The 22,205-nt window shown below is 42.2% G+C and overlaps 1 protein-coding gene and 1 non-coding gene across 3 annotated transcripts; both read right to left on the minus strand.

Moving 5' to 3' along the window:
* Nucleotides 1-6,989: 6,989 nt before the first annotated feature.
* On the minus strand, nucleotides 6,990-9,855 carry ATP5MC1 (ATP synthase membrane subunit c locus 1). Of its 2 annotated transcripts, none has more exons than XM_059906977.1 (5): nucleotides 9,751-9,855; nucleotides 9,115-9,162; nucleotides 8,111-8,188; nucleotides 7,528-7,706; nucleotides 6,990-7,207 (listed from the first exon to the last, which is right to left on the minus strand). In XM_059906977.1, the coding sequence occupies exons 2-5, from the start codon at nucleotides 9,151-9,153 to the stop codon at nucleotides 7,093-7,095; spliced, it is 411 nt and encodes a 136-aa protein (XP_059762960.1). In that variant the 5' UTR covers nucleotides 9,154-9,162; nucleotides 9,751-9,855; the 3' UTR covers nucleotides 6,990-7,092. The 2 variants fall into 2 exon arrangements, with proteins under 2 accessions (XP_059762960.1, XP_059762959.1); XM_059906976.1 differs by having other exon boundaries at nucleotides 9,681-9,789.
* A 1,763-nt stretch (nucleotides 9,856-11,618) lies between these two features.
* On the minus strand, nucleotides 11,619-11,899 carry LOC132356282 (small nucleolar RNA U89). The gene has a single exon (XR_009499806.1). It is a non-coding gene; the product is annotated as a small nucleolar RNA U89 (small nucleolar RNA).
* Nucleotides 11,900-22,205: the final 10,306 nt, after the last annotated feature.

The following is a 22,205-nucleotide window of genomic DNA, read 5'->3' on the forward strand; positions in this document are numbered from 1 at the left end:
AGGATCATAATTTAACACTCCCAGCAAGACCTCGGGCAGCACTCAGTAACCAAACATACTGATATTTCTGAAGCAAAGCATATGAATATTCATATTAATTTGGGTACACTTATGAATATTCATACTAAATCAGACGAATAGCCTCACTTTATTTTTTATTTTTAAACTTTTTATTTCTTTAATGTATCTATTTATTTATTTTAATTTTTGGCTACGTTGGGTCTTCGTTGCTGCCCGCGGGCTTTCTCTAGTTGCGGCGGGCGGGGGCTACTCTTCGTTACGGTGCGCGGGCTTCTCATTGTGGTGGCTTTTCTTGTTGCACAGTACGGGCTCTAGGCGCACGGCCTTCAGTAGTTGTGGCACACAGGCTCAGTAGTTGTGGCGCATGGGCTTAGTTGCTCCGCGGCATGTGGATCTTCCCGGACCAGGGCTTGAACCCGTGTCCCCTGCATTGGCAGGCGGATTCTTTTTTTATTATTATTTTTTTAATTTTATCTTATTTTAAAAATTATTTTTGGCTGTGCTGGGTCTTCGTTGCTGTGCACAGGCTTTCTCTAGTTGCGGCCAGCAGGGGCCACTCTTTATTGCAGTGCGCAGGCTTCTCATTACGGTGACTTCTCTTGTTGCGGAGCAAGGGCTCTAGACGTGCAGGCTTCAGCAGTTGCAGCACACAGGCTCAGTAGTTGCAGCACACGGGCCCTAGAGCGCGTGGGCGTCAGTAGTTGTGGTGCAAGGGCCTAGCTGGTCCGCGGCATGTGGAATCCTCCCGGACCAGGGCTCGAACCCGTGTCCCCTGCTCTGGCAGGCAGATTTCCAACCACTGTGCCACCAGAGAAGTCCCTGGCAGGTGGATTCTTAACCACTTAACCACTACGCCACCAGGCAAGTCCCGTGCCAAGTGCTTTGTATGTCTTATTTATTCCTTTCAACAAACCTATGAAGTAAGTACTATTAGTCCATTCTGATAGATGGAAAAAGAGAGGCTTACAGAGGTTCAGTCATTTACATGGGTCACAGTGAGAGCAAGCCAAATCTGTCTCCAGAAGAAACGTTCTGACCACTATGTGATACTGTCACAGCTTGGAACTCTCTTCCACACTTATCACATTGTACCTTGTACTAATTACGGTCCTTTGGTACCTGTTGCTTCCACCCCCTACTCCCCCCTGCTCCCTGTTCTTCGGACTCTAGATCGTGTATTATCTATGAATCCAGCATGGGGCCTGTCACAGCTTAGGTACTTAACATGAAGCAAAATGAATTGATACAATATTTTATACAGATTTCATGTTTTATTGGTATAGCGTTTTACCACTCTATAATAAAGATGCCTAAATATCTCTGAAAGGATATGCAAGAAACTGGTAACAGCGGTTGCCTCTTGATTGCAGACAAGATGGGGCAAAGGGCATATATATATACATACGTACACACACACAAACACACTTGTACCTTTTAAGTGTTGTGCTGTACATCTATTGCCTATTCAAACTAGTTTTTAAAGATTCTAGAATTTTTCTTGGGTATTATTTACTTAGTAAGATGGTCAAAAGTCAACCCGTTGGGTAACCTCACGCAAAGAAAAACACTACTCCATAACTTCTCCATGGCTACAGACTGCAGAGGCCCATAGGGGGCCCATGGGATGAGAGGACTCCTCAATGGGTCCCTTACTTATTATTGGACCATTGTTTTCAGGTACAAGGTCCATTAGAGATGGGACAATGAACAGAAAAACACTTACCTCAGATCCAGAAAAAAGAGGTTCAACCTTTGATATGTACCACTCTGCAAATATCCTCTTTGAGCCTATTTCTGCATCCATAGAATGGTGATAATTACTACCTCTCAGGGTTTCTCTGAGGATTAAGTGTGGCATTTTTAGAAGTGTTTTGCAAAGTGGTAAGCACTGTCCAAATAATTGGCACCTCACTTGCCCATGTGCCTTCTCTCCTCTGGGCCTGTTCTCATATTTTCTCTACCTGGAATACGCTTTCCCTTTATTAGGGAAAATCCTAGTTATTTAAACTCTCTAAGCTTCTATTCGTCGTCAGTAATATTGATAAAATAATAGTAGCTATAAAGAAGAGATAATGTGATGATGAATGTGCACAATACCTGGCCAAAGTAAGTGTTCGATAATAATAATTATTATTATTATCTTAAATTTAATTTATTTATTTTTGGCTGCATTGGGTGGCTTCTCTTGTTGCAGAGCATGGGCTCTGGGTGTGTGGGCTCAGTAGTTGTGGCGCGTGGGCTTATTTGCTCCACGGCATGTGGGATCTTCCCGGACCAGGGCTCGAAGCTGTGTCCCCTGCATTGGCGGGTGGATTCTTAACCACTGTGCCACCAGGGAAGTCCTGTGTTCAATAATTGTTAACTCTTTAAAAAAAAAATTATTTATTTTATATTTGGTTGCATTGGGTCTTTGTTGCTGTGCACGGTCTTTCTCTAGTTGTGTTGAGTGGGAGCTACTCTTTGTTGTGGTGCTCAGGCTTCTCATTGCGATGGCTCCTCTTGTTGCGGAGCATGGGCTCTAGGCGTGCGGGCTTCAGTAGTTGTGGGACACGGGCTCATTAGTTGTGGCGCATGGGCTTAGTTGCTCCGAGGCATGTGGGATCCTCCCGGACCAGGGATCGAATCTGTGTTCCCTGCGTTGGCAGGCGGATTCTTAACCACTGCACCACCAGGGAAGTCCCAATAATTATTAACTCTTATTATTCTTACCTTCAAGCCTGGCTTTCTCTGCCAAGCCTTAACACCCCCAGGCATATTATTAATATTATTAGTCATTTTTAATTACTCCATCCTCTGAAGTAATTCATACCTTTATTATAGCACATACTGCTTTTTATTTTAGTGGTTTGGTTACTCATCTGTCTAGCTACTACATATGACGTCCTCTAGGGCAGTAAGCATGGAGCACCTATCTTGTATCTCCAGGACCTGACATTCAGTGAGTATTGCAGAAATGGTAAACACAATGGAAGTGAAGACATGGTAGCCAGTTGCCCTTCCCCTAGCCACGGATCTTTAAGATTTCACCTCCTCTTCCTCAGAAATGCCTATTTTCTTTCCAAAGGGCTGGCCAAGCTTGTACAAAGAATCTTCAACTCAAGGTCTAAAGGGCTGCAGCTGCTTGAAGGACCAGCTCACCAACTCCCAAGGGAACTCCAGAAAGCCTCTAAACTAGGAAGAGGAAGGACCAGGGAGAGGCTAGCAGAACTTTTGTGAATTGGCATTGCTTAGTCCAGTGCTCACTGGCTTTTTCAAGGCAACACCTGGCTGCTTTTCCCTGGCAGCTTGGCCAGAGGGCAAGAGTGTGCCTCCTGGAGCCACTCCCCTGGCCTCTGGGGATGGATGACACAACCAAGCTGTCTTCCGACAGGAAACTGGATCCAAGCCTCTCTCTCCTCCCCAGCACACTGGACTGCATTGAGCCATCCCTTAGTGCAGCACAGTTTGGTAGCACCTTGCTCATGGCAACCTGGCAAGCACTCTCCCCCAGGACACAGACCAGCAAGTATCCTGGAGTTCAGGTCACTGCTGTGCTTCAACCCTCTAAATAGATACATCATGAAGATCCTTCTCCCCTTCCCCAAGGTCCTGTGTCCCACTGCTCTCTGGAGCAGTCCTTCCCCTCCAGGGCCTAGCCTTTTGTCTTGGGCTCAGTGCCAGGAATAGATGAAGAGTTCCCACCCAGGTCACAAATTGGGGGCTAAAAGGAAAAATCAGAACTTAGACTGGGTGTTTTGAGGCTTCTGATTATAAGTAATAATAGCTATATTAAAATTTTTAATAATACATGTATTATGTGTATACACATATCTGAATACATCTTTATATTACATATATCATTAATACTGTACATGTATATTTAAAAATACTGTACATGTATACATTACATATATTATCATTATTTGCATACATTTACCTGTATTATCTTACTTTGTTGTCACAATCACTATGAATTGTTCTCATCCCCATTTTAGAGATGGGGAAATCAAGGCTCAAGGGAGATAATTAACTTCATAGTTAGGAAATGGCAGGGCTGAGATTTGCACTCCCCTCTAACTCCCAAGTCCATGTTCTTTGCCACCATGCTGAAGGCAGTGGTTACTCAGTGTTTTTTTGGTCATTACCCCTCTCCCAAGAACAATGCACCTCTGTATGCACTCACAAATATTTTGCGGTAAGCAAAATGGTACCATCCATGGGCCAAAGAGCTTAGATAAAGAATCTCAATGGTAATGGACTAATTGCCTGGTTGGGGGTGGGAGCACATTCTCTCTCTCTTTTTTTTCCTAACATTTATTTATTTATTTATTTATTTGGCTGCTCCCAGTTGCGGCACTTGGGATCTTTTAGTTGCGGCATGCAGGATCTAGTTCCCTGACCAGGGATGGAACCTGGGCCCCCTGCATTGGGAACTCTAGAGTTCCATGGGCCCACCAACCACGTTCCCAACCCCACTGATTTGGATTTGAAAGCCCAGCAATTCCGAAGCTGGTTGGAACCCATGATGAAGGGAAATTCTTACCAGCCCCTTGGGAAAAAATAGATTCCTGGAGTTTCACAGGAAGGAAAAGGTAACCATCTTCCCTGGGGGCTGTTCCTTGATTACCACCAAAGGGTAGTGACCTGGCAAGGATGCCAGCCTGACATCCCAAAAGGTTACTGCATTCCATTTGCATAACAGCATTACCGGTTAATCCATTGCTCCCTTGGTGATACCTCAGCTGCCACTTCAACCTCAGTCTGATTCCTTCTCTTTGGCCCTAAGATTCCTGGGCTCTGCTTCAGGTTCTATCACTGGGTTGCTGTGGACAATCTTGAGAGTTACTTAAGGTGAACAGACTAAGAGGACAAGTAGCAGATTACAGTAGACCAATAGTTCTCAACTGGGAGTGATTTTGCCCCAGAACTAGGAGACATTTGTCAATATCTTACATTTGGCAATTGGTTGTCACAACTGGGGGAGGGGAGGTTGCCACTGGCATCTAGTGGGTAGAGACTAGGGATGTTGCTAAACATTATCAGACAATGATTTATCTGGCCGGGAATGTGCCAAGGGTGAGCGATCCTGTGGAAGAAGACCATGATTGTTTAATGTTAGGTGGTCTCGGATTGAAATCGTTGGCCTGCTGTATGACCTTGAGCATGTCACTGAATCTTGGATGAGTCAGCACAGTGATTAGAACACAGGTTCTGGAGTTTGAATCCCAGCTTTACTAACCAGCCGTATGACCTTCACAGGATTCCTCACCTCTCTGAATCTCCCTCATTTTCCTTACCTATAGAACGACTTATTTCATAGGGAGGTTGAAGTTATTCATTGAAAATGCTTACCACCATGCCTGACATACAAGTGCTCAAATGTTAGCTCATGTTATTACAACCAACACTAGCCTCCTTGCTTTTCCTCTTCTATAGCACATAGCTTCTGTACCCACGTACTCAATAATGTATGGCATTGTTCAGTATTGTTTCCACTCTTGATTTTTCAGCATTCCCCAAGACTCCTAGGAGGATGCTTAACACCTAAATACCTGCATGACTATCTTTATTTATTTATTTATTTTTGGCTGCTGTGGGTCTTCATTGCTGCGCGCGGGCTTTCTCTAGTTGCGGCGAGTGGGGGCTACTCTGTTGTAGTGCGCAGGCTCCCCACTGTGGTGACTTCTCTTGTTGCGGAATATGGGCTCTAGGCATGCGGGCTTCAGTAGTTGCAGCACGCGGGCTCAGTAGTTGTTGCTCGCGGGCTGTAGAGCGCAGGCTCAGTAGTTGTGGCGCACGGGCTTAGCGGCTCCGTGGCATGTGGAATCTTCCCGGACCAGGGCTTGCACCGGTGTCCCCTGCATTGGCAGGCGGATTCTTAACCACTACACCAACAGGGAAGTTCCATAACTGTCTTTAAATTGCATTAAATTGAATCCATTCTTATTGACTCACATTTTTTGGTGTTTTAACCTTCTCTACTAGCTGCCCTTCAGCTGGAAGGTGTTAACAATTATTAGGAATTTTTTTTTGGTTTCACTAGTTCAGAGTTTTGCAATAAGTTGAAGTATCGGGTTTTCAAAAAATGGGTCCCATGTTTGAGATACACCATGCCTACTAGCACCCCTGAGTTCATTCTGTGGATAAATATCACTTAGCTTTCTCTTACCTGGGTTATCAGTCCCACTTCAGGCCAAGTGGGGGGCACCTGCTGGGCATAGACTGAGACCACAGGATGATACTGTGAGGAGCTCTCTAAGCAATTCATTAGTTGGTTCACCACCCCGCACCCCCCCAAACACCCTATTCATCCCTAGCAAAGCTAAGATTGTAAATTCTCCAAGAACACAGACCATGTCCCTCATCTGCTTTATTCAAGAACATTTAGGCACTCTAAGAAAGGAAATGAAACTTACAGGTGGAGCTAAATGCAGGCAGATGGAGGCCCACCTCCAACTCTAATGTGCTACACAACTTCTTTGCGACGAAGTTTCCCTATCTGTGCCACCTTAATTGTGTGGCCAAAATGAAAAGAGATGGCACAGCACAGCAGGTAAAGGTTTAGGCTGGCCCGAGTGGGGGGAAATCTCCAATTCTGCCACTTTCCAGCTGTGTGATGATGGACAAGTTATTTTGCTTCTCTAAGGCTCAGTTCCCTCATTTGCAGAACAGGTATAATAACTGCACTTACAATTCATAGCGTTGCTGAGATAACAAATGCAAAACACTTGGTAAAGAGCTTGGTGCAAATTAAGCCCCTCAAAAATGTTACATATTATTACAGTAAATTTGAAGGGAAAAAAGCACCAATTATCATTAGACAAATCCGTATTCCCTCCTGTGGGAGATGTTATTACAGTCACGGCAGTGCTACTTCTCAGCCCTGAGGAGTTCCTAATCACCAATGGCTGACCCAATCCCACTTCCTTGTCCCACCTTTCTATGAAGGCCCTCCCCAAGGGCAAAGGAAAGAGGCACAGGCATATGAGTTTAGAGAAACATTGTGTTTAATGGTAAAGCTTAGCACACTCTAGCACCGGGCATGGCCTGGAGTCGAAGCAGCAGGGGTGGACAGGTGACCTCCATGGAGCCTCACATGGCAAAGAGGATGAGGAAGGCGACCATCAAACAGAAGAGTCCCATAGCCTCAGACAGGGCAAAGCCCAGAATGGCATAGGAGAAGAGCTGCTGCTTCAGAGACGGGTTCCTGCCGGGGACAGAGACAGGGAAAGGAAGGGGTGAGGGTATGGGTCATGGGTGGTGGTGGAGGACTCAAGTAGGTTAGGTGAATGGTGAGTGCTGAAACTGGGAGAGAGCATAGCTTGCATATATCCTGGGGATTGGACAGGCAAGCAGAGTACCAACATGGTAAGTTTAAGTGAGCCAGATTGGAAACTTATATTTAAATTCTGAGAAAACAGGAGGTAGATGAAATCAACACAAAGCTAGAAGGATCTCTTGCTGAGGCTTCCTCCAAATAAGATGGAATTTACAGTAGAAGATGCTCTAGGCCACCCCACAACTTACCTGGCATAGCCAATGATCAAACTGCCAAACACTGTTCCAATGCCGGCCCCTGAACCAGCCACACCAACTGTGGCAGCCCCAGCACCAATAAACTTGGCCGCTGTGTCAATGTCCCGGGAGACAACACTGGTCTGGAACTCCCGCCTGGCCACCTGGAGTGGGACACTGCTGTAGGAAGGCTAGAAGGAGGGGGAGAGAGAGTGAAGTAGAGAAGGAAAGAGAGGAAGAAGGGAGATAGTGAGGCTCAAGGACAGGTGGCTGACTCCACCCCTCACCCCACCCACCTGAGCTCGGAAATTGTTGGCAAGCTCTTAGCAAGTACAGAACGCTCAGACTGCAGAGCGTGCTTGGAATTAGTCTTAGGGTCCGTTTCCAGACAGGACTAGGGAAATTTCGTGGGCTTCATGAAAACCCAATTTCACTTTTGCAAGTTTCTCACCTACAATGCTCACCTTGGGGTACTTAGAACTATTAAAGCACCACAGATTCTCTGACTCTCCTCCCACTTTGGCCTAAAGGCAACTGAACAAACTTAAAGGAACTTAGTCTGGGGAAATTCTTAAGAGGGCCCAATCTCCTTTACCTGTTCAGATGGGATCTCTGGCCTACTCAGGAAGGAGGCAGACACAGGCCTACTCAGACCCCTGGTACAAGAGCGGATCTATAAAATCAGAAAGACACATTTCTCCAAATCAGGCAAGAAATCAAAACAAAACAAAAAATCCCCCTAACTGCTGAGCTTCAGTCAAAAAATGACTACAAATATTATAAATAAAACAAGTCCAAGGTATTTCAAGGTCAATTAATGTATTACTGTTGCTACCAGATATGCTCACACCAGAGACAGCTGTCCTGAGACCCTGGTGTAGTCAGCAGTGGCAACCCTTCCATTTAAAACTGGGTAACAAAGTTCACTTCTATGAGCACAGCCCTTAATCAATATCCCAGAATGGAAAAAACAAAAACAAAAAAAACCGCACACTAATCAAACCAAGTACAGGAAGGGTTTGTACCCAGACCACCAAAGGAATCAGAGGAGAAAATCTTATTTTGCTAAAACTGTAGTCACTGTTACACACCCTGAATGCAGTGAGCCAGTAAGCCTGGTGAGGCTCCTGAAACAGTCACCTAAGCAGAGACTCCTGTAACAAGGCTTTCTTGAACTATTTCAAGAAATATAACGTAGCAGTTGTGAAACTTGGTCGAACATTAGAATCACCTGGGGAGTTCTAAAAAAAAATACAGATGCATGGATTCCACTCCCATAGGGTGCAGCCTGGGCATCAGGATTTTTAAAAGCTCCCCAGATGATTCCAGTGTACAGCCAAGGTTGAAAATCACTGTTTCAATGGGCTAACTATGGCCAAGTCAGACTGGGGGTAAAGGTCAGATCCAGACTCTGACCACATTCCAAAGCCAAGATAGCTTGGTTTACAGGCCCAAATAATCAGGGGTTAACTGCATCCATCCTACTGCTTCGCTAAAGGGGCAACATCATCAGAATGCCAAGCTCCTCTCAGTTCATTCATTAAACACTGATGATTCCCAACACCTGGCGCTACAGAGCACCCGGGAGCCGCAGCTTACCAGAGCAGGAGGAATGAGTAGTGCCCCGGTGGTCTGCATTTTTTCGGTCTGCAGAGGAAAAAAAAAAAAAAAATCCACTGACAGCCTGGTTGTTTGTTTACAGTCGCGACCTTCGGTCGTCCCCTTCACCCCGCCCGTCCTCCCTGGACCACGCTCTTCCTCGAACCATGCCGCAGCTGAGGAGACCATTAGAGGTCAGAGGGACAGCGCAAATTCCCTCTCCACCACTTTCAGCGCGACAGGTCTGCAAAGGAAAGTCACGGAGATCGGAAGTAAAGGAAGGAGGCCCGAGCCCCAGCAGGGAAATGATACCCAAAGAGGATGATCTGCCGGGAAGACTGGGGAGGCAGAAACTAGGCAGGTGCCGTTCAGGATCCTGCCCATTTCACACAGCAGTCCACGGCCCGCCTCAGCCGGGACAGTAAATTGCTCATTACCGTTGGTAACTAACATGAAGGTTGTTAAGGTTACAGACGGCCATTGCCTTTCCCGGCCCTAGGGACAAATGCCCCACCACACAATCCAGCCACATCCCTGCCGATTGCAGGCTTTCGGCCCCAGGTCACCTGCACTCCCACTGCCCTGCTGCCCCTGCTCGGAACACAGCGCTCGCCCGGCTCAAGGTGACTGACTCACCTCCGGGCTTTAGCTCTAGGACTCAGGGCTCAGCTCCCCGGCCCACGTGTCCGGGGGTCCCCCCACTCTCATTGGCCGCAATCCCCCCGCGCCCTCATTGGTTAACATCCTCGAGTCCTCCTTTCTTATTGGTCTTCCGCAGCTTCTTCCTCTCTCTCCACAGGAGCTTCGTGGCAGTTCCCGCCTCCGTGCGGGTAAAGGCGGGGTTTTCCTCCGAGATCTGGCTTCCGATTGGCCGATCCCTGAAGTGCTCGATCACAGAGTCGGCTGGACTCAGAGGTTCTATAACATCCCGCACAAAATGGCGGCCAAGGTGGAAAGCAGCAGAAAAAAGCGTGGGAGAGATGACCGGTCGCCTTACGCAGACAGACACATGACTTTGGGCCTTAGCCTTCATTCGAGCGCTCGGGCCCTGAGGCGCGTTGCATGTTGGGATTTGTAGTCGGGTCAGAGGCCCAAAGGGCGGCTGAGATCCCGCGAGACGTTTCTCCCCGGGCTGGGAGAGCCAATGCCTTTGCAGCAACTCCCGCCCTAGTGTTTTATGGGAGGCTTGCTTCCGCGAAGAAGCGTAAAGGCTACCTGCTTCCATGTAAGTTCGCTAGTGGGCGAGCGCAACTTTGTGTGCCTCTGCCAGTGTTGAGCAGTCATGAACTAGCAACCAGTAGTTTGTTTACTTGTTTTTTTAAAGTATTTTTGTATTGTAAAAACAACATTCCAAGGATAAAACATTTAACACCCTGATAGAGAAACAAGCAAAGGATGGGAAACAGGCAGAAGAAATATAAATTGAAGGGAAGAATCTTAAACTAAACTATAAAAAGAAATAGAAGTTTAAACCCAACTTTTCTCACTAAATCAAAAAGCAGAGTTCTTTTTACTAATGTGAGCCAGGCACTTCTGTACTGCTGGTGAGAAGTATGAATTAGAACTTTTCTTGAAAGTGATTTGGTAATGTTTGTTGAAAGGTTTTGAATGGTCCATCCTCTTTGACTCAGAAATTCCCGAGGAATTGAGAGCCTTTAAACTCTATCCTTTTTGACCCAGGAATATCACTCATAGAAATCGGTCTTGAAGAAAAAAATCAGAAATGCAAAGATTCTCTTCAAAGGATGTACATTGCAGAATTTGTTGAAATTGGAAGCAAGTAAATGGTAAACGGTTAAATAAATTGTGATATTTTCATTTGATGAAATAAGCAGATATTGTAAATTTCCTTCCTTCCCCCCTTCTTTCTTTCTTTCTTTCTTTTTTTTTCAGCTTAAGTAATAAAAATTTATTAAGAATTCCTGGGATGGTGGTTGTGGCTTCCCAACCTCAAGAGAGGAACAACCAACACTAGGAAATCACTGAGAAATCACACAGTCCCAACACCCCTGGCCAACATAGGGAGGAAAGTCATTCCCCTGAAAATGGCTCAGTTCTCATTATTCCAAGAAGTGCTGGGAGGACAGATGCTGAGGGGACCATCACATGTTGCTGGGGGCAGGGTGGGCGTGTGCTGGACCCTGAACTGGCTCCTCAAAAAGCAGGGGAGAAACAGATCCACTTCTTCTCTGGGGGCCGAGTTCTGGGTCACCAGGCTCATTTCTTACCCTTGATGAGGTTGTCACTTCCCTGGGTGTAGGGAAGTGACCTACACTTCATGCTGTAGGTTCAGCACAAGGTTGTCAGCAGTGAGATAGATATGATTCTGTGATGTGGCGATTGTCTTGGAGATGTTCTGTGCTGCCCAGATCTTGTGCAGTTTTGATGTAGCCTGGGTTCTTGCTCAGTGCTTCTCCGAGGTGAGCACGGTGGGTTCAACAAGACGAAGTCTCAATCCCTGACCCCACCCTTACTACCCACCTCACCCCAGCCATCCTCTGGGCTCTCAGATCCAAGGTTGCATTAAGGTGGCTCGTGCTTAGCCCTACTTAGGTCCCTACCTGTGAACCCTCCCTGCGGGCAGCTGCCAGGAACAGGAGGCAGCATCAGAAATTGAGGCAAGGCCAGTAAAACCATGCTTCTGGTTTTATGTTTTATACTGAGAAAATTTTCATGATGTAAGACAAATTTTGAAGATTTAAATGCAGAGCTGTATAGCATTGTGAAAAAAATGGAAAAAAGATTAAAAAGAAAATAAATCAATATTAATAGTTAATTCAGTATGGTGTAATAAGGTTGATTTATATTTTTATGAGTATGTATTAGTTTTTTTTTTTTTTTTTTTGGTTGTGTTGGGTCTTCGTTGCTGCACGGGCGGGCTTTCTCTAGTTGCAGCGAGCGGGGGCTACTCTTTGTTGCAGCGCGCAGGCTTCTCATTGTGGTGGCTTCTCTTGTTGCAGAGCACGGGCTCTAGGTGTGCGGGCATCAGTAGTTGCAGCACGCGGGCTCAGTAGTTGTGGCTCGTGGGCTCTAGAGCACAGGCTCAGTAGTTGTGGCACACGGGCTTAGTTGCTCAATGGCATGTGGAGTCTTCCCAGACCAGGGACCAAACCTGTGTCCCCTGCATTGGCAGGTAGATTCTTTTTTTTTTTTTTTTAATCTGACTTCAGCCAGATGTACTTTTATTTATTAAAAAAAATTTTTTTAAATTAATTAATTTATTTATTTTTGGTTGCATTGGGTTTTTATTGCTGCACGCGGGCTTTCTCTAGTTGTGGTGAGCAGGGGCTACTCTTTGTTGTGGTGCGCGGGCTTCTCATTGCGGTGGCTTGGCTTGTTGCGGAGCACGGGCTCTAGGCGTGCGGGATTCAGTAGTTGTGGCATGCAGGCTCAGTAGTTGTGGCGCACGGGCTTAGTTGCTCCGCGGCACGTGGGATCTTACCGGACCAGGGCTCGAACCTGTGTCCCCTGCATTGGCAGGCGGATTCTTAACCACTGCGCCAGCAGGGAAGTCCCCTGGCAGGCAGATTCTTAACCACTGTGCCACCAGGGAAGTCCCTGTATAAGATTTATAATAGCAATATATTAACAATTATGCTAATCTGGAAAGTCTGAACTTTGGACTCGTAGAAAAAATATTTTAAGATTGAGATTTAAGATATCCTGCCAGAATGGTACAGTGGAAAGAATGTGGAGTTTTGAAATCACACAGACTTGAGTTCCTGTCATGGCTCTATCATATAACTAGATATGTCTGTCTCCGAGCAGATTACTACGTCTCTTTTGGCTTTAGTGTAATAAGCTACCATTTACTGAGGCCTCACCATATGGCAAGCATTGGATTAGGTGCATTCACCTGTTATATGATTTAAGCTTGACAACAGCCTTTTAAGTGGATATTATTATCCCCATTTTACAGATTACCCCCATGTTACAGAGCATCTTTTTTCCAGTTTGGCATATTTGGTAAGAGGTAAAGTCAGTATGTGGACCCAGGTCGGTCTGGGTCCAAAGTGCTTAACCATTAGCTCTTGAGTCTCCCTAAAACTGGGGAACCTGTAAAACAGGGTTAATACTACCTACCTTATAGAAATATGAGATAAAATAAATGCCAGGCATAGGTTGGTGTTTGGTGAATAGTCCCTATCTGTTACTACTCTAGGACAAGTTATATTTTCGTGTGGAAATCCCTAACTTTGTCTACATGTTTTAATTTTTTTTTCACATCCAGATTTGTCACATAGCTCTACTCATAGCTTAACTTCAACATTGTCAAGTTTATCCTGTGACCTACTGGAAATCAGGTATTTCAGTGCCATGTTTAGGACATGAATTTTGGAGTTAAATAAGCAGGATTCAAATCCTGGCAATGCCACTTACTGCTGTGTGATTTGGGGCAAGGCTCTTAACCTCTCTAATGCTCTGTCATCATCTATAAAAAGGAGATACCCCTTTTTCAACAGAATTGTTATGAGTAAATGAGATAGTACATGTAGAGGTGCTCCTTTAATTATTGAAGTAAAAAGTACTGGTAAACCAGGAGAGGCTGTGGGAAGTGGAAGGAGGTTAGGAAACCTCAAACCCAGACCTGACATCTTGGGGGTTGTACTAGCTGGCTTGGGGGAGGCCCAAGAACTTCTTTGGGAGCTCTGAGAGGATTCCTGAGTAGGCAAAAAAGCTTTTTTTTTTATGGTTACAAAATGATTTATTAGAGATGTATTTTCTTATTGAGGTATAGTTGACTTACAATGTTGTGTTAGTTTCAGGTGTACAGCACAGTGATTTGGTTCTATATATATATATATATATATATATATATATATATATATATATATATGTGTGTGTGTGTGTGTGTATTTGTTATTTTTCAGATTCTTTTCTCCTATAGATTACTACAAAATATTGGGTATAGTTCCCTGTGCTATACAGTAGGTCCTTGTTGGTTATCTATTTTGGTGTGTATATGTTAATCCCAAACTCCTAATTTATCCCTCCTCCCTACTTTCCCCTTTGGTAACCATAAGTTTGTTTTCTATCTGTGGGTCTCTTTATGCTTTGTAAATAAGTTCATTTATATGGCAAAAAAGCTTTTCATGAAGGTGGCAAAGGGCAAATTTGTGGATAGTAATACCAGCAGGTCCCTCTTTCCAAAGGCATTTCTGACTCCTCAAATCTACCTCTTCCACCCAGAGTCTTATCTCAGATCGTCTCGCTTTTCCTTTTCCTTTTCACTCTTCCTTTAGGAATTCAGTTTCACTCTTCCTTTAGGAATTCAGTTCAGCAAACATTTTTGATCACTTAGCAGCTCCAAGCAGTGCACTTGGTGCTGGGGGTAGACAGATGAATAGAACCAGTTTCCACACTAAGGAAACTCAGTTAACAAGCAAATAAATAGGCAAATAAATACTAAGAACTAGTATCTTAATGAGCACTACAAGAAAACTTCCTGCAAAGTACAGAGAAGGGAGGTGGAGAGAACCAAGGAAGAACTTTTTGGAAAAAAAAAATTCTGGGCTGAGCTTTGAGGATAAACATATGTTAGCTAGATATATCAAGGGAGAGAGTGAGAATGGATGAAGATATTCCAGGCAGAGTGAATGAGATGTTGAAACACAGGAGAGTTGGTGTGGCCAATTTTAGGCCAATCAGTCATGGCCATGGGACAGCAGAAATATGACTGCTATACTCCATTTCTGGCAATATGGCCAGACTAAGTATTCTGAAAATCCTCCTGCCACACCTAAAAATGCTACATAAATATAGCACACATATTTTAAAATGCATAGCCTTGTTTTTGACAGCTAAAAGAAAATATATTCTATATTATATCCAAATTACCAATTTCCCACAGTCTGAAAAAAATACCTCCTCTGCCAAATGACCCAGGTGGTGATGATATATTCTGTAACAACAATAGTAACAAATATAAAGGGAGTTTGTTTGTTTTTTTGGGGGGGGCGAGCTTTGGGCATAGATGATTCATAGTGATAAATCCTAGCTTTTAAATGCATAGCTGAGCTCACAAGAAAGTAACGAGAGTCCCTAAGGACCCAAAAGAAAGAGAGAACATAAAATTAGAGCAGTAAACATGTAATATTAAACTGAAGCTGCCATGACTGGGAATATAGTGGGATAGGGAAAGGGGTATCAGTCGCAGAAATTAAGTGGCTTGACTTTTAATCGCCCATGGGGACAGAAGGATTTGGGGTCTGTATAAAATAAGGAGTTAAAACTGAAATTTCCAGATAAACCTAAGATCCTCAAAAGGCTACACCCTTTGAAGGGTGGATTTCAAATGTGGACTACCATCCACAGGGAGGTATCAATGAAGCTTGTGTGCCTATTCCTGGCTCTCAGTGGGAAAAGAAAAATAAACAAACAAACAAAAACTTTCCTTAGAATTTATAGTGACAGGACTATATGTTGGGTTTTGGATTCAAATCTATACCCTGGGTCCAGGAATGTCCAGGCTAAGGAACTGATATTGAAAGCCGTTCTAGACAGGGGATGTCCCTGAGATGAAACAATGTAAAACTCCTCTGGACCCATGCAGGATTCTCACAATAAATGAAACGTAATCTCCATAAAGAAACAATCCACAATGAGCGAGGATCAGCAAACATAACAAACAGCAAGAATTTCAGATAACACAATATTCAGATTGCAACTCAACTATAACAGAGGCAGTAAAGTGTAGTGATTAAGAATATGGACTTTAAACCCAGACTGCCAGGCATTCTAGTCAAGGCATTCTACTTACTATCCAGGTGATCTTGGGCAAGTTGACTAAGTTCTCTGTGCCTCCATTTCCTTATACAGGGTTGTTATGAGGATTAAATGAATTAATATTTATAAAGTACCTAGAACAATGCTTGGCACATAGTGTCACAGATGCATTTGTTATTATTTAAAACTAAGTATGTTGGTACAGATGAGCCGGTTTGCAGGGCAGAAGTTGAGACACAGATGTAGAGAATGGACATATGGACACCAAGGGGGGAAAACTGCGGTGGGGTGGGGATGGTGGTGTGCTGAATTGGGCGATTGGGATTGACATGTATACACTGATGTGTATAAAATTGATGCCTAATAAGAACCTGCAGTATAAACAAACAAACAAAACAACTAATACTAAACTTTCATTGGGTTATTTGTATGGAAATATGTTAATATAAATGTTTCAGACATTACATGAAATTTCTAAAAATCTTTAAATAAAATAAAATAAAACTAAGTATGTTTACAATGATTAGGGACATAAGAAAAAATCAAGATGGTATAAAAAAGAACTTGCAGCGTGCCTAGAGCCTGTGCTCCGCAGCAGGAGAGGCCACCGCGATGAGAAGCCCACACACCGCAACCAAGAGTAGCCCCCGCTCGCCGCAACTAGAGAAAACCCGCGCACAGCAACAAAGACCCAACACAGCCAAAAACAAATAAATAAAAAATAAATAAATACATTAAAACAAAAAAAAAGAACTTGCAGATTTGAAAAAGAAATGGGGGCGAGAGGGATAAATTAGGAGTTTGGGATTAACATATACATGCTACAATATACATAAAATAGGTAACCAACAAAGACCTACTATTGTATATCATAGGGAACTATACTCAATATTTTATAATAACCTATAAGGGAAAAGAATATATATATATATATAACTGAATCACTGTGCTGTACACCTGAAACTAACACAACACTGTAAATCAACTATACTTCAGTAAAAAGCAAAAATAAGTAAATAAATGAATAAATAAATAATAAAAAAGAAATGAACAAAGAAAAAGAAATAAATGAAACAAAAAATGAAAAATATAGTACTTGAAGTTAAGAAAAAACTTAATGGATAGGTTAAACAAAAGATTAATGAGAGCTGAAGGAAAAGTTAGCAAACTGGAAAACAGGTCTGAGAAAATTATTCATATTGAAGCACAAAGAAATAAAAGATCAAAAGTATGGAAAGGAGGTTAAGGGCCATGGCGGGCAAAATGAGAGCTAACATCCACCTAATTAGAATATTAGAAGGAGAGAACAGAGAGAATGGGAAATAATAAATATTGAAATATAATGGTTGAGACGTTTACAGACTGATGAAAAACATGAATCCTATAGTTTAGAAATCTCAACAAATCCCAAGTAGGATAGCTATAAAAAAAGAAAAATCCGAGAAGCAAGAAAAACTACAATCCTGCAGCCTGTGGACCAAAAACCACAGAAAGATAGACAAGATGAAAAGGCAGAGGGCTATATACCAGATGAAGCAACAAGAAAAAACCCCAGAAAAACAACTAAATGAAGTGGAGATAGGCAACCTTCCAGAAAAAGAATTCAGAATAATGATAGTGAAGATGATCCAGGACCTCGGAATAAGAATGGAGGCAAAGATTGAGAAGATGCAAGAAATGATTAACAAAGACCTAGAAGAATTAAAGAACAAACAAACAGAGATGACCAATACAATAACTGAAATGAAAACTACACTAGAAGGAATCAATAGCAGAATAACTGAGGCAGAAGAACGGATAAGTGACCTGGAAGACAGAATGGTGGAATTCATTGCTGCAGAACAGACTAAAGAAAAAAGAATGAAAAGAAATGAAGACAGCCTAAGAGACCTCTGGGACAACATTAAACGCAACAACATTCGCATTATAGGGGTCCCAGAAGGTGAAGAGAGAGAGAAAGGACCAGAGAAAATATTTGAAGAGATTATAGTCGAAAACTTCCCTAACATGGGAAAGGAAATAGCCACCCAAGTCCAGGAAGCGCAGAGAGTCCCATACAGGATAAACCCAAGGAGAAACACGCCGAGACACATAGTAATCAAAGTGGCAAAAATTAAAGACAAAGAAAAATTATTGAAAGCAGCAAGGGAAAAACGACAAATAACATACAAGGGAACTCCCATAAGGTTAACAGCTGATTTCTCAGCAGAAACTCTGCAAGCCAGAAGGGAGTGGCATGATATACTTAAAGTGATGAAAGGGAAGAACCTACAACCAAGATTACTCTACACGGCAAGGATCTCATTTAGATTTGATGGAGAAATCAAAAGCTTTACAGACAAGCAAAAGCTAAGAGAATTCAGCACCACCAAACCAGCTCTACAACAAATGCTAAAGGAACTTCTCTAAGTGGGAAACACAAGAGAAGAAAAGGACCTACAAAAACAAACCCAAAACAATTAAGAAAATGGTCATAGGAACATACATATCGATAATTACCTTAAACGTGAATGGATTAAATGCCCCAACCAAAAGACATAGACTGGCTGAATGGATACAAAAACAAGACGCATATATATGCTGTCTACAAGAGACCCACTTTAGACCTAGGGACACATACAGACTGAAAGTGAGGGGATGGAAAAAGATATTCCATGCAAATGGAAATCAAAAGAAAGCTGGAGTAGCTATACTCATATCAGATAAAATAGACTTTAAAATAAAGAATGTTACAAGAGACAAGGAAGGACACTACATAATGATCAAGGGATCAATCCAAGAAGATATAACAATTATAAATATATATGCACCCAACATAGGAGCACCTCAATACATAAGGCAACTGCTAACAGCTATAAAAGAGGAAATTGACAGTAACACAATCATAGTGGGGGACTTTAACACCTCACTTACACCAATGGACAGATCATCCAAAATGAAAATAAATAAGGAAACAGAAGCTTTAAATGACACAATAGACCAGATAGATTTAATTGATATTTATAGGACATTCCATCCAAAAACAGCAGATTACATGTTCTTCTCAAGTGCGCACGGAACATTCTCCAGGATAGATCACATCTTGGGTCACAAATCAAGCCTCAGTAAATTTAAGAAAATTGAAATCATATCAAGCATCTTTTCTGACCACATCGCTATGAGATTAGAAATGAATTACAGGGAAAAAAACGTGAAAAACACAAACACATGGAGGCTAAACAATACGTTACTAAATAACCAAGAGATCACTGAAGAAATCAAAGAGGAAATCAAAAAATACCTAGAGACAAATGACAATGAAAACACGACAACCCAAAACCTATGGGATGCAGCAAAAGCAGTTCTAAGAGGGAAGTTTATAGCTATACAAGCCTACCTCAAGAAACAAGAAAAATCTCAAGTAAACAATCTAACCTTACACCTAAAGAAACTAGAGAAAGAAGAACAAACAAAACCCAAAGTTAGCAGAAGGAAAGAAATCATAAAGATCAGAGCAGAAATAAATGAAATAGAAACAAAGAAAACAATAGCAAAGATCAATAAAACTAAAAGTTGGTTCTTTGAGAAGGTAAACAAAATTGATAAGCCATTAGCCAGACTCATCAAGAAAAAGAGGGAGAGGACTCAAATCAATAAAATCAGAAATGAAAAAGGAGAAGTTACAACAGACACCGCAGAAATACAAAGCATCCTAAGAGACTACTACAAGCAACTTTATGCCAATAAAATGGACAACCTGGAAGAAATGGACAAATTTTTAGAAAGGTATAACCTTCCAAGACTGAACCAGGAAGAAACAGAAAATATGAACAGACCAATCACAAGTAACGAAATTGAAACTGTGATTAAAAATCTTCCAACAAACAAAAGTCCAGGACCAGATGGCTTCACAGGTGAATTCTATCAAACATTCAGAGAAGAGATAACACCTATCCTTCTCAAACTCTTCCAAAAAATTGCAGAGGAAGGAACACTCCCAAACTCATTCTATGAGGCCACCATCACCCTGATACCCAAACCAGACAAAGACACTACAAAAAAAGAAAATTACAGACCAATATCACTGATGAATATAGATGCAAAAATCCTCAACAAAATACTAGCAAACAGAATCCAACAACACATTAAAAGGATTATACACCACGATCAAGTGGGGTTTATCCCAGGGATGCAAGGATTCTTCAATATACGCAAATCAATCAATGTGATACACCATATTAACAAATTGAAGAAGAAAAACCATATGATCATCTCAATAGATGCAGAAAAAGCTTTTGACAAAATTCAACACCCATTTCTGATAAAAACTCTCCAGAAAGTGGGCATAGAGGGAACCTACCTCAACATAATAAAGCCCATATATGACAAACCCACAGCAAACATCATTCTCAATAGTGAAAAACTGAAAGCATTTCCTCTAAGATCAGGAACGAGACAAGGATGTCCACTCTCACCACTATTATTCAACATAGTTCTGGAAGTCCTAGCCACGGCAATCAGAGAAGAAAAAGAAATAAAAGGAATCCAAATTGGAAACGAAGAAGTAAAACTGTCACTGTTTGCGGATGACATGATACTATACATAGAGAATCCTAAAACTGCCACCAGAAAACTGCTAGAGCTAATTAATGAATATGGTAAAGTTGCAGGATACAAAATTAATGCACAGAAATCTCTTGCATTCCTATACACTAATGATGAAAAATCTGAAAGAGAAATTATGGAAACACTCCCATTTACCATTTCAACAAAAAGAATAAAATACCTAGGAATAAACCTACCTAGGGAGACAAAAGACCTGTATGCAGAAAAGTATAAGACACTGATGAAAGAAATTAAAGATGATACCAACAGATGGAGAGATATACCATGTTCTTGGATTGGAAGAATCAACATTGTGAAAATGACTACACTACCCAAAGCAATCTACAGATTCAATGCAATCCCTATCAAATTACCAATGGCATTTTTTACGGAGCTAGAACAAATCATCTTAAAATTTTTATGGAGACACAAAAGACCCCGAATAGCCAAAGCAGTCTTGAGGCAAAAAAATGGAGCTGGAGGAATCAGACTCCCTGACTTCAGACTATACTACAAAGCTACAGTAATCAAGACAATATGGTACTGGCACAAAAACAGAAACATAGATCAATGGAACAAGATAGAAAGCCCAGAGATAAACCCACGCACCTATGGTCAACTAATCTATGACAAAGGAGGCAAGGATATACAATGGAGAAAAGACAGTCTCTTCAATATGTGGTGCTGGGAAAACTGGACAGCTACATGTAAAAGAATGAAATTAGAATAATCCCTAACTCCATACACAACAATAAACTCAAAATGGATTAGGGACCTAAATATAAGACTGGACACTATAAAACTCTTAGAGGAAAACATAGGAAGAACACTCTTTGATATAAATCACAGCAAGATCTTTTTTGATCCACCTCCAGAGTAATGGAAATAAAAACAAAAATAAACAAATGGGACCTAATGAAACTTCCAAGCTTTTGCACAGCAAAGGAAACCATAAACAAGACGAAAAGACAACCCTCAGAATGGGAGAAAATATTTGCAAATGAATCAACGGACAAAGGATTAATCTCCAAAATATATAAACAACTCATTCAGCTCAATATTAAAGAAACAAACACCCCAATCCAAAAATGGGCAGAAGACCTAAATAGACATTTCTCCAAAGAAGACATACAGACGGCCACGAAGCACATGAAGAGATCCTCAACATCACTAATTATTAGAGAAATGCAAATCAAAACTACAGTGAGGCATCACCTCACTCCTGTTAGAATGGGAATCATCAGAAAATCTACAAACAACAAATGCTGGAGAGGGTGTGGAGAAAAGGGAACCCTCTTGCACTGTTGGTGGGAATGTAAATTGATACAGCCACTATGGAGAACAATATGGAGTTTCCTTAGAAAACTAAAAATAGAATTACCATATGACCCAGCAATCCCACTACTGGGCATATACCCAGAGAAAACCATAATTCAAAAAGACACATGCACCCGAATGTTCATTGCAGCACTATTTACAATAGCCAGGTCATGGAAGCAACCTAAATGCCCATCAACAGACGAATGGATAAAGAAGAGGTGGTACATATATACAATGGAATATTACTCAGCCATAAAAAGGAACGAAATTGAGTCATTTGTTGAGATGTGGATGGATCTAGAGACTGTCATACAGAGTGAAGTAAGTCAGAAAGAGAAAAACAAATATCGTATATTAATGCATGTATGTGGAACCTAGAAAAATGGTACAGATGAGCCGGTTTGCAGGGCAGAAGTTGAGACACAGATGTAGAGAATGGACATATGGACACCAAGGGGGGA

This window comes from Balaenoptera ricei, chromosome 20 (assembly GCF_028023285.1).
Source record: "Balaenoptera ricei isolate mBalRic1 chromosome 20, mBalRic1.hap2, whole genome shotgun sequence".
Classification (NCBI taxonomy): Eukaryota; Metazoa; Chordata; class Mammalia; order Artiodactyla; family Balaenopteridae; genus Balaenoptera; species Balaenoptera ricei.

Bases quoted from the DNA above. Each gene is read 5' to 3' on its own strand.
- ATP5MC1 (XM_059906977.1), bottom strand. From the start codon at position 9,153: ATGCAGACCACCGGGGCACTACTCATTCCTCCTGCTCTG. The intron at 8,189-9,114 runs GTAAGCTGCGGC...CTGATTTTATAG, and splicing joins TACTCATTCCTCCTGCTCTG to ATCCGCTCTTGTACCAGGGG. The intron at 7,208-7,527 runs GTAAGTTGTGGG...TGTCCCCGGCAG, and splicing joins TTGATCATTGGCTATGCCAG to GAACCCGTCTCTGAAGCAGC.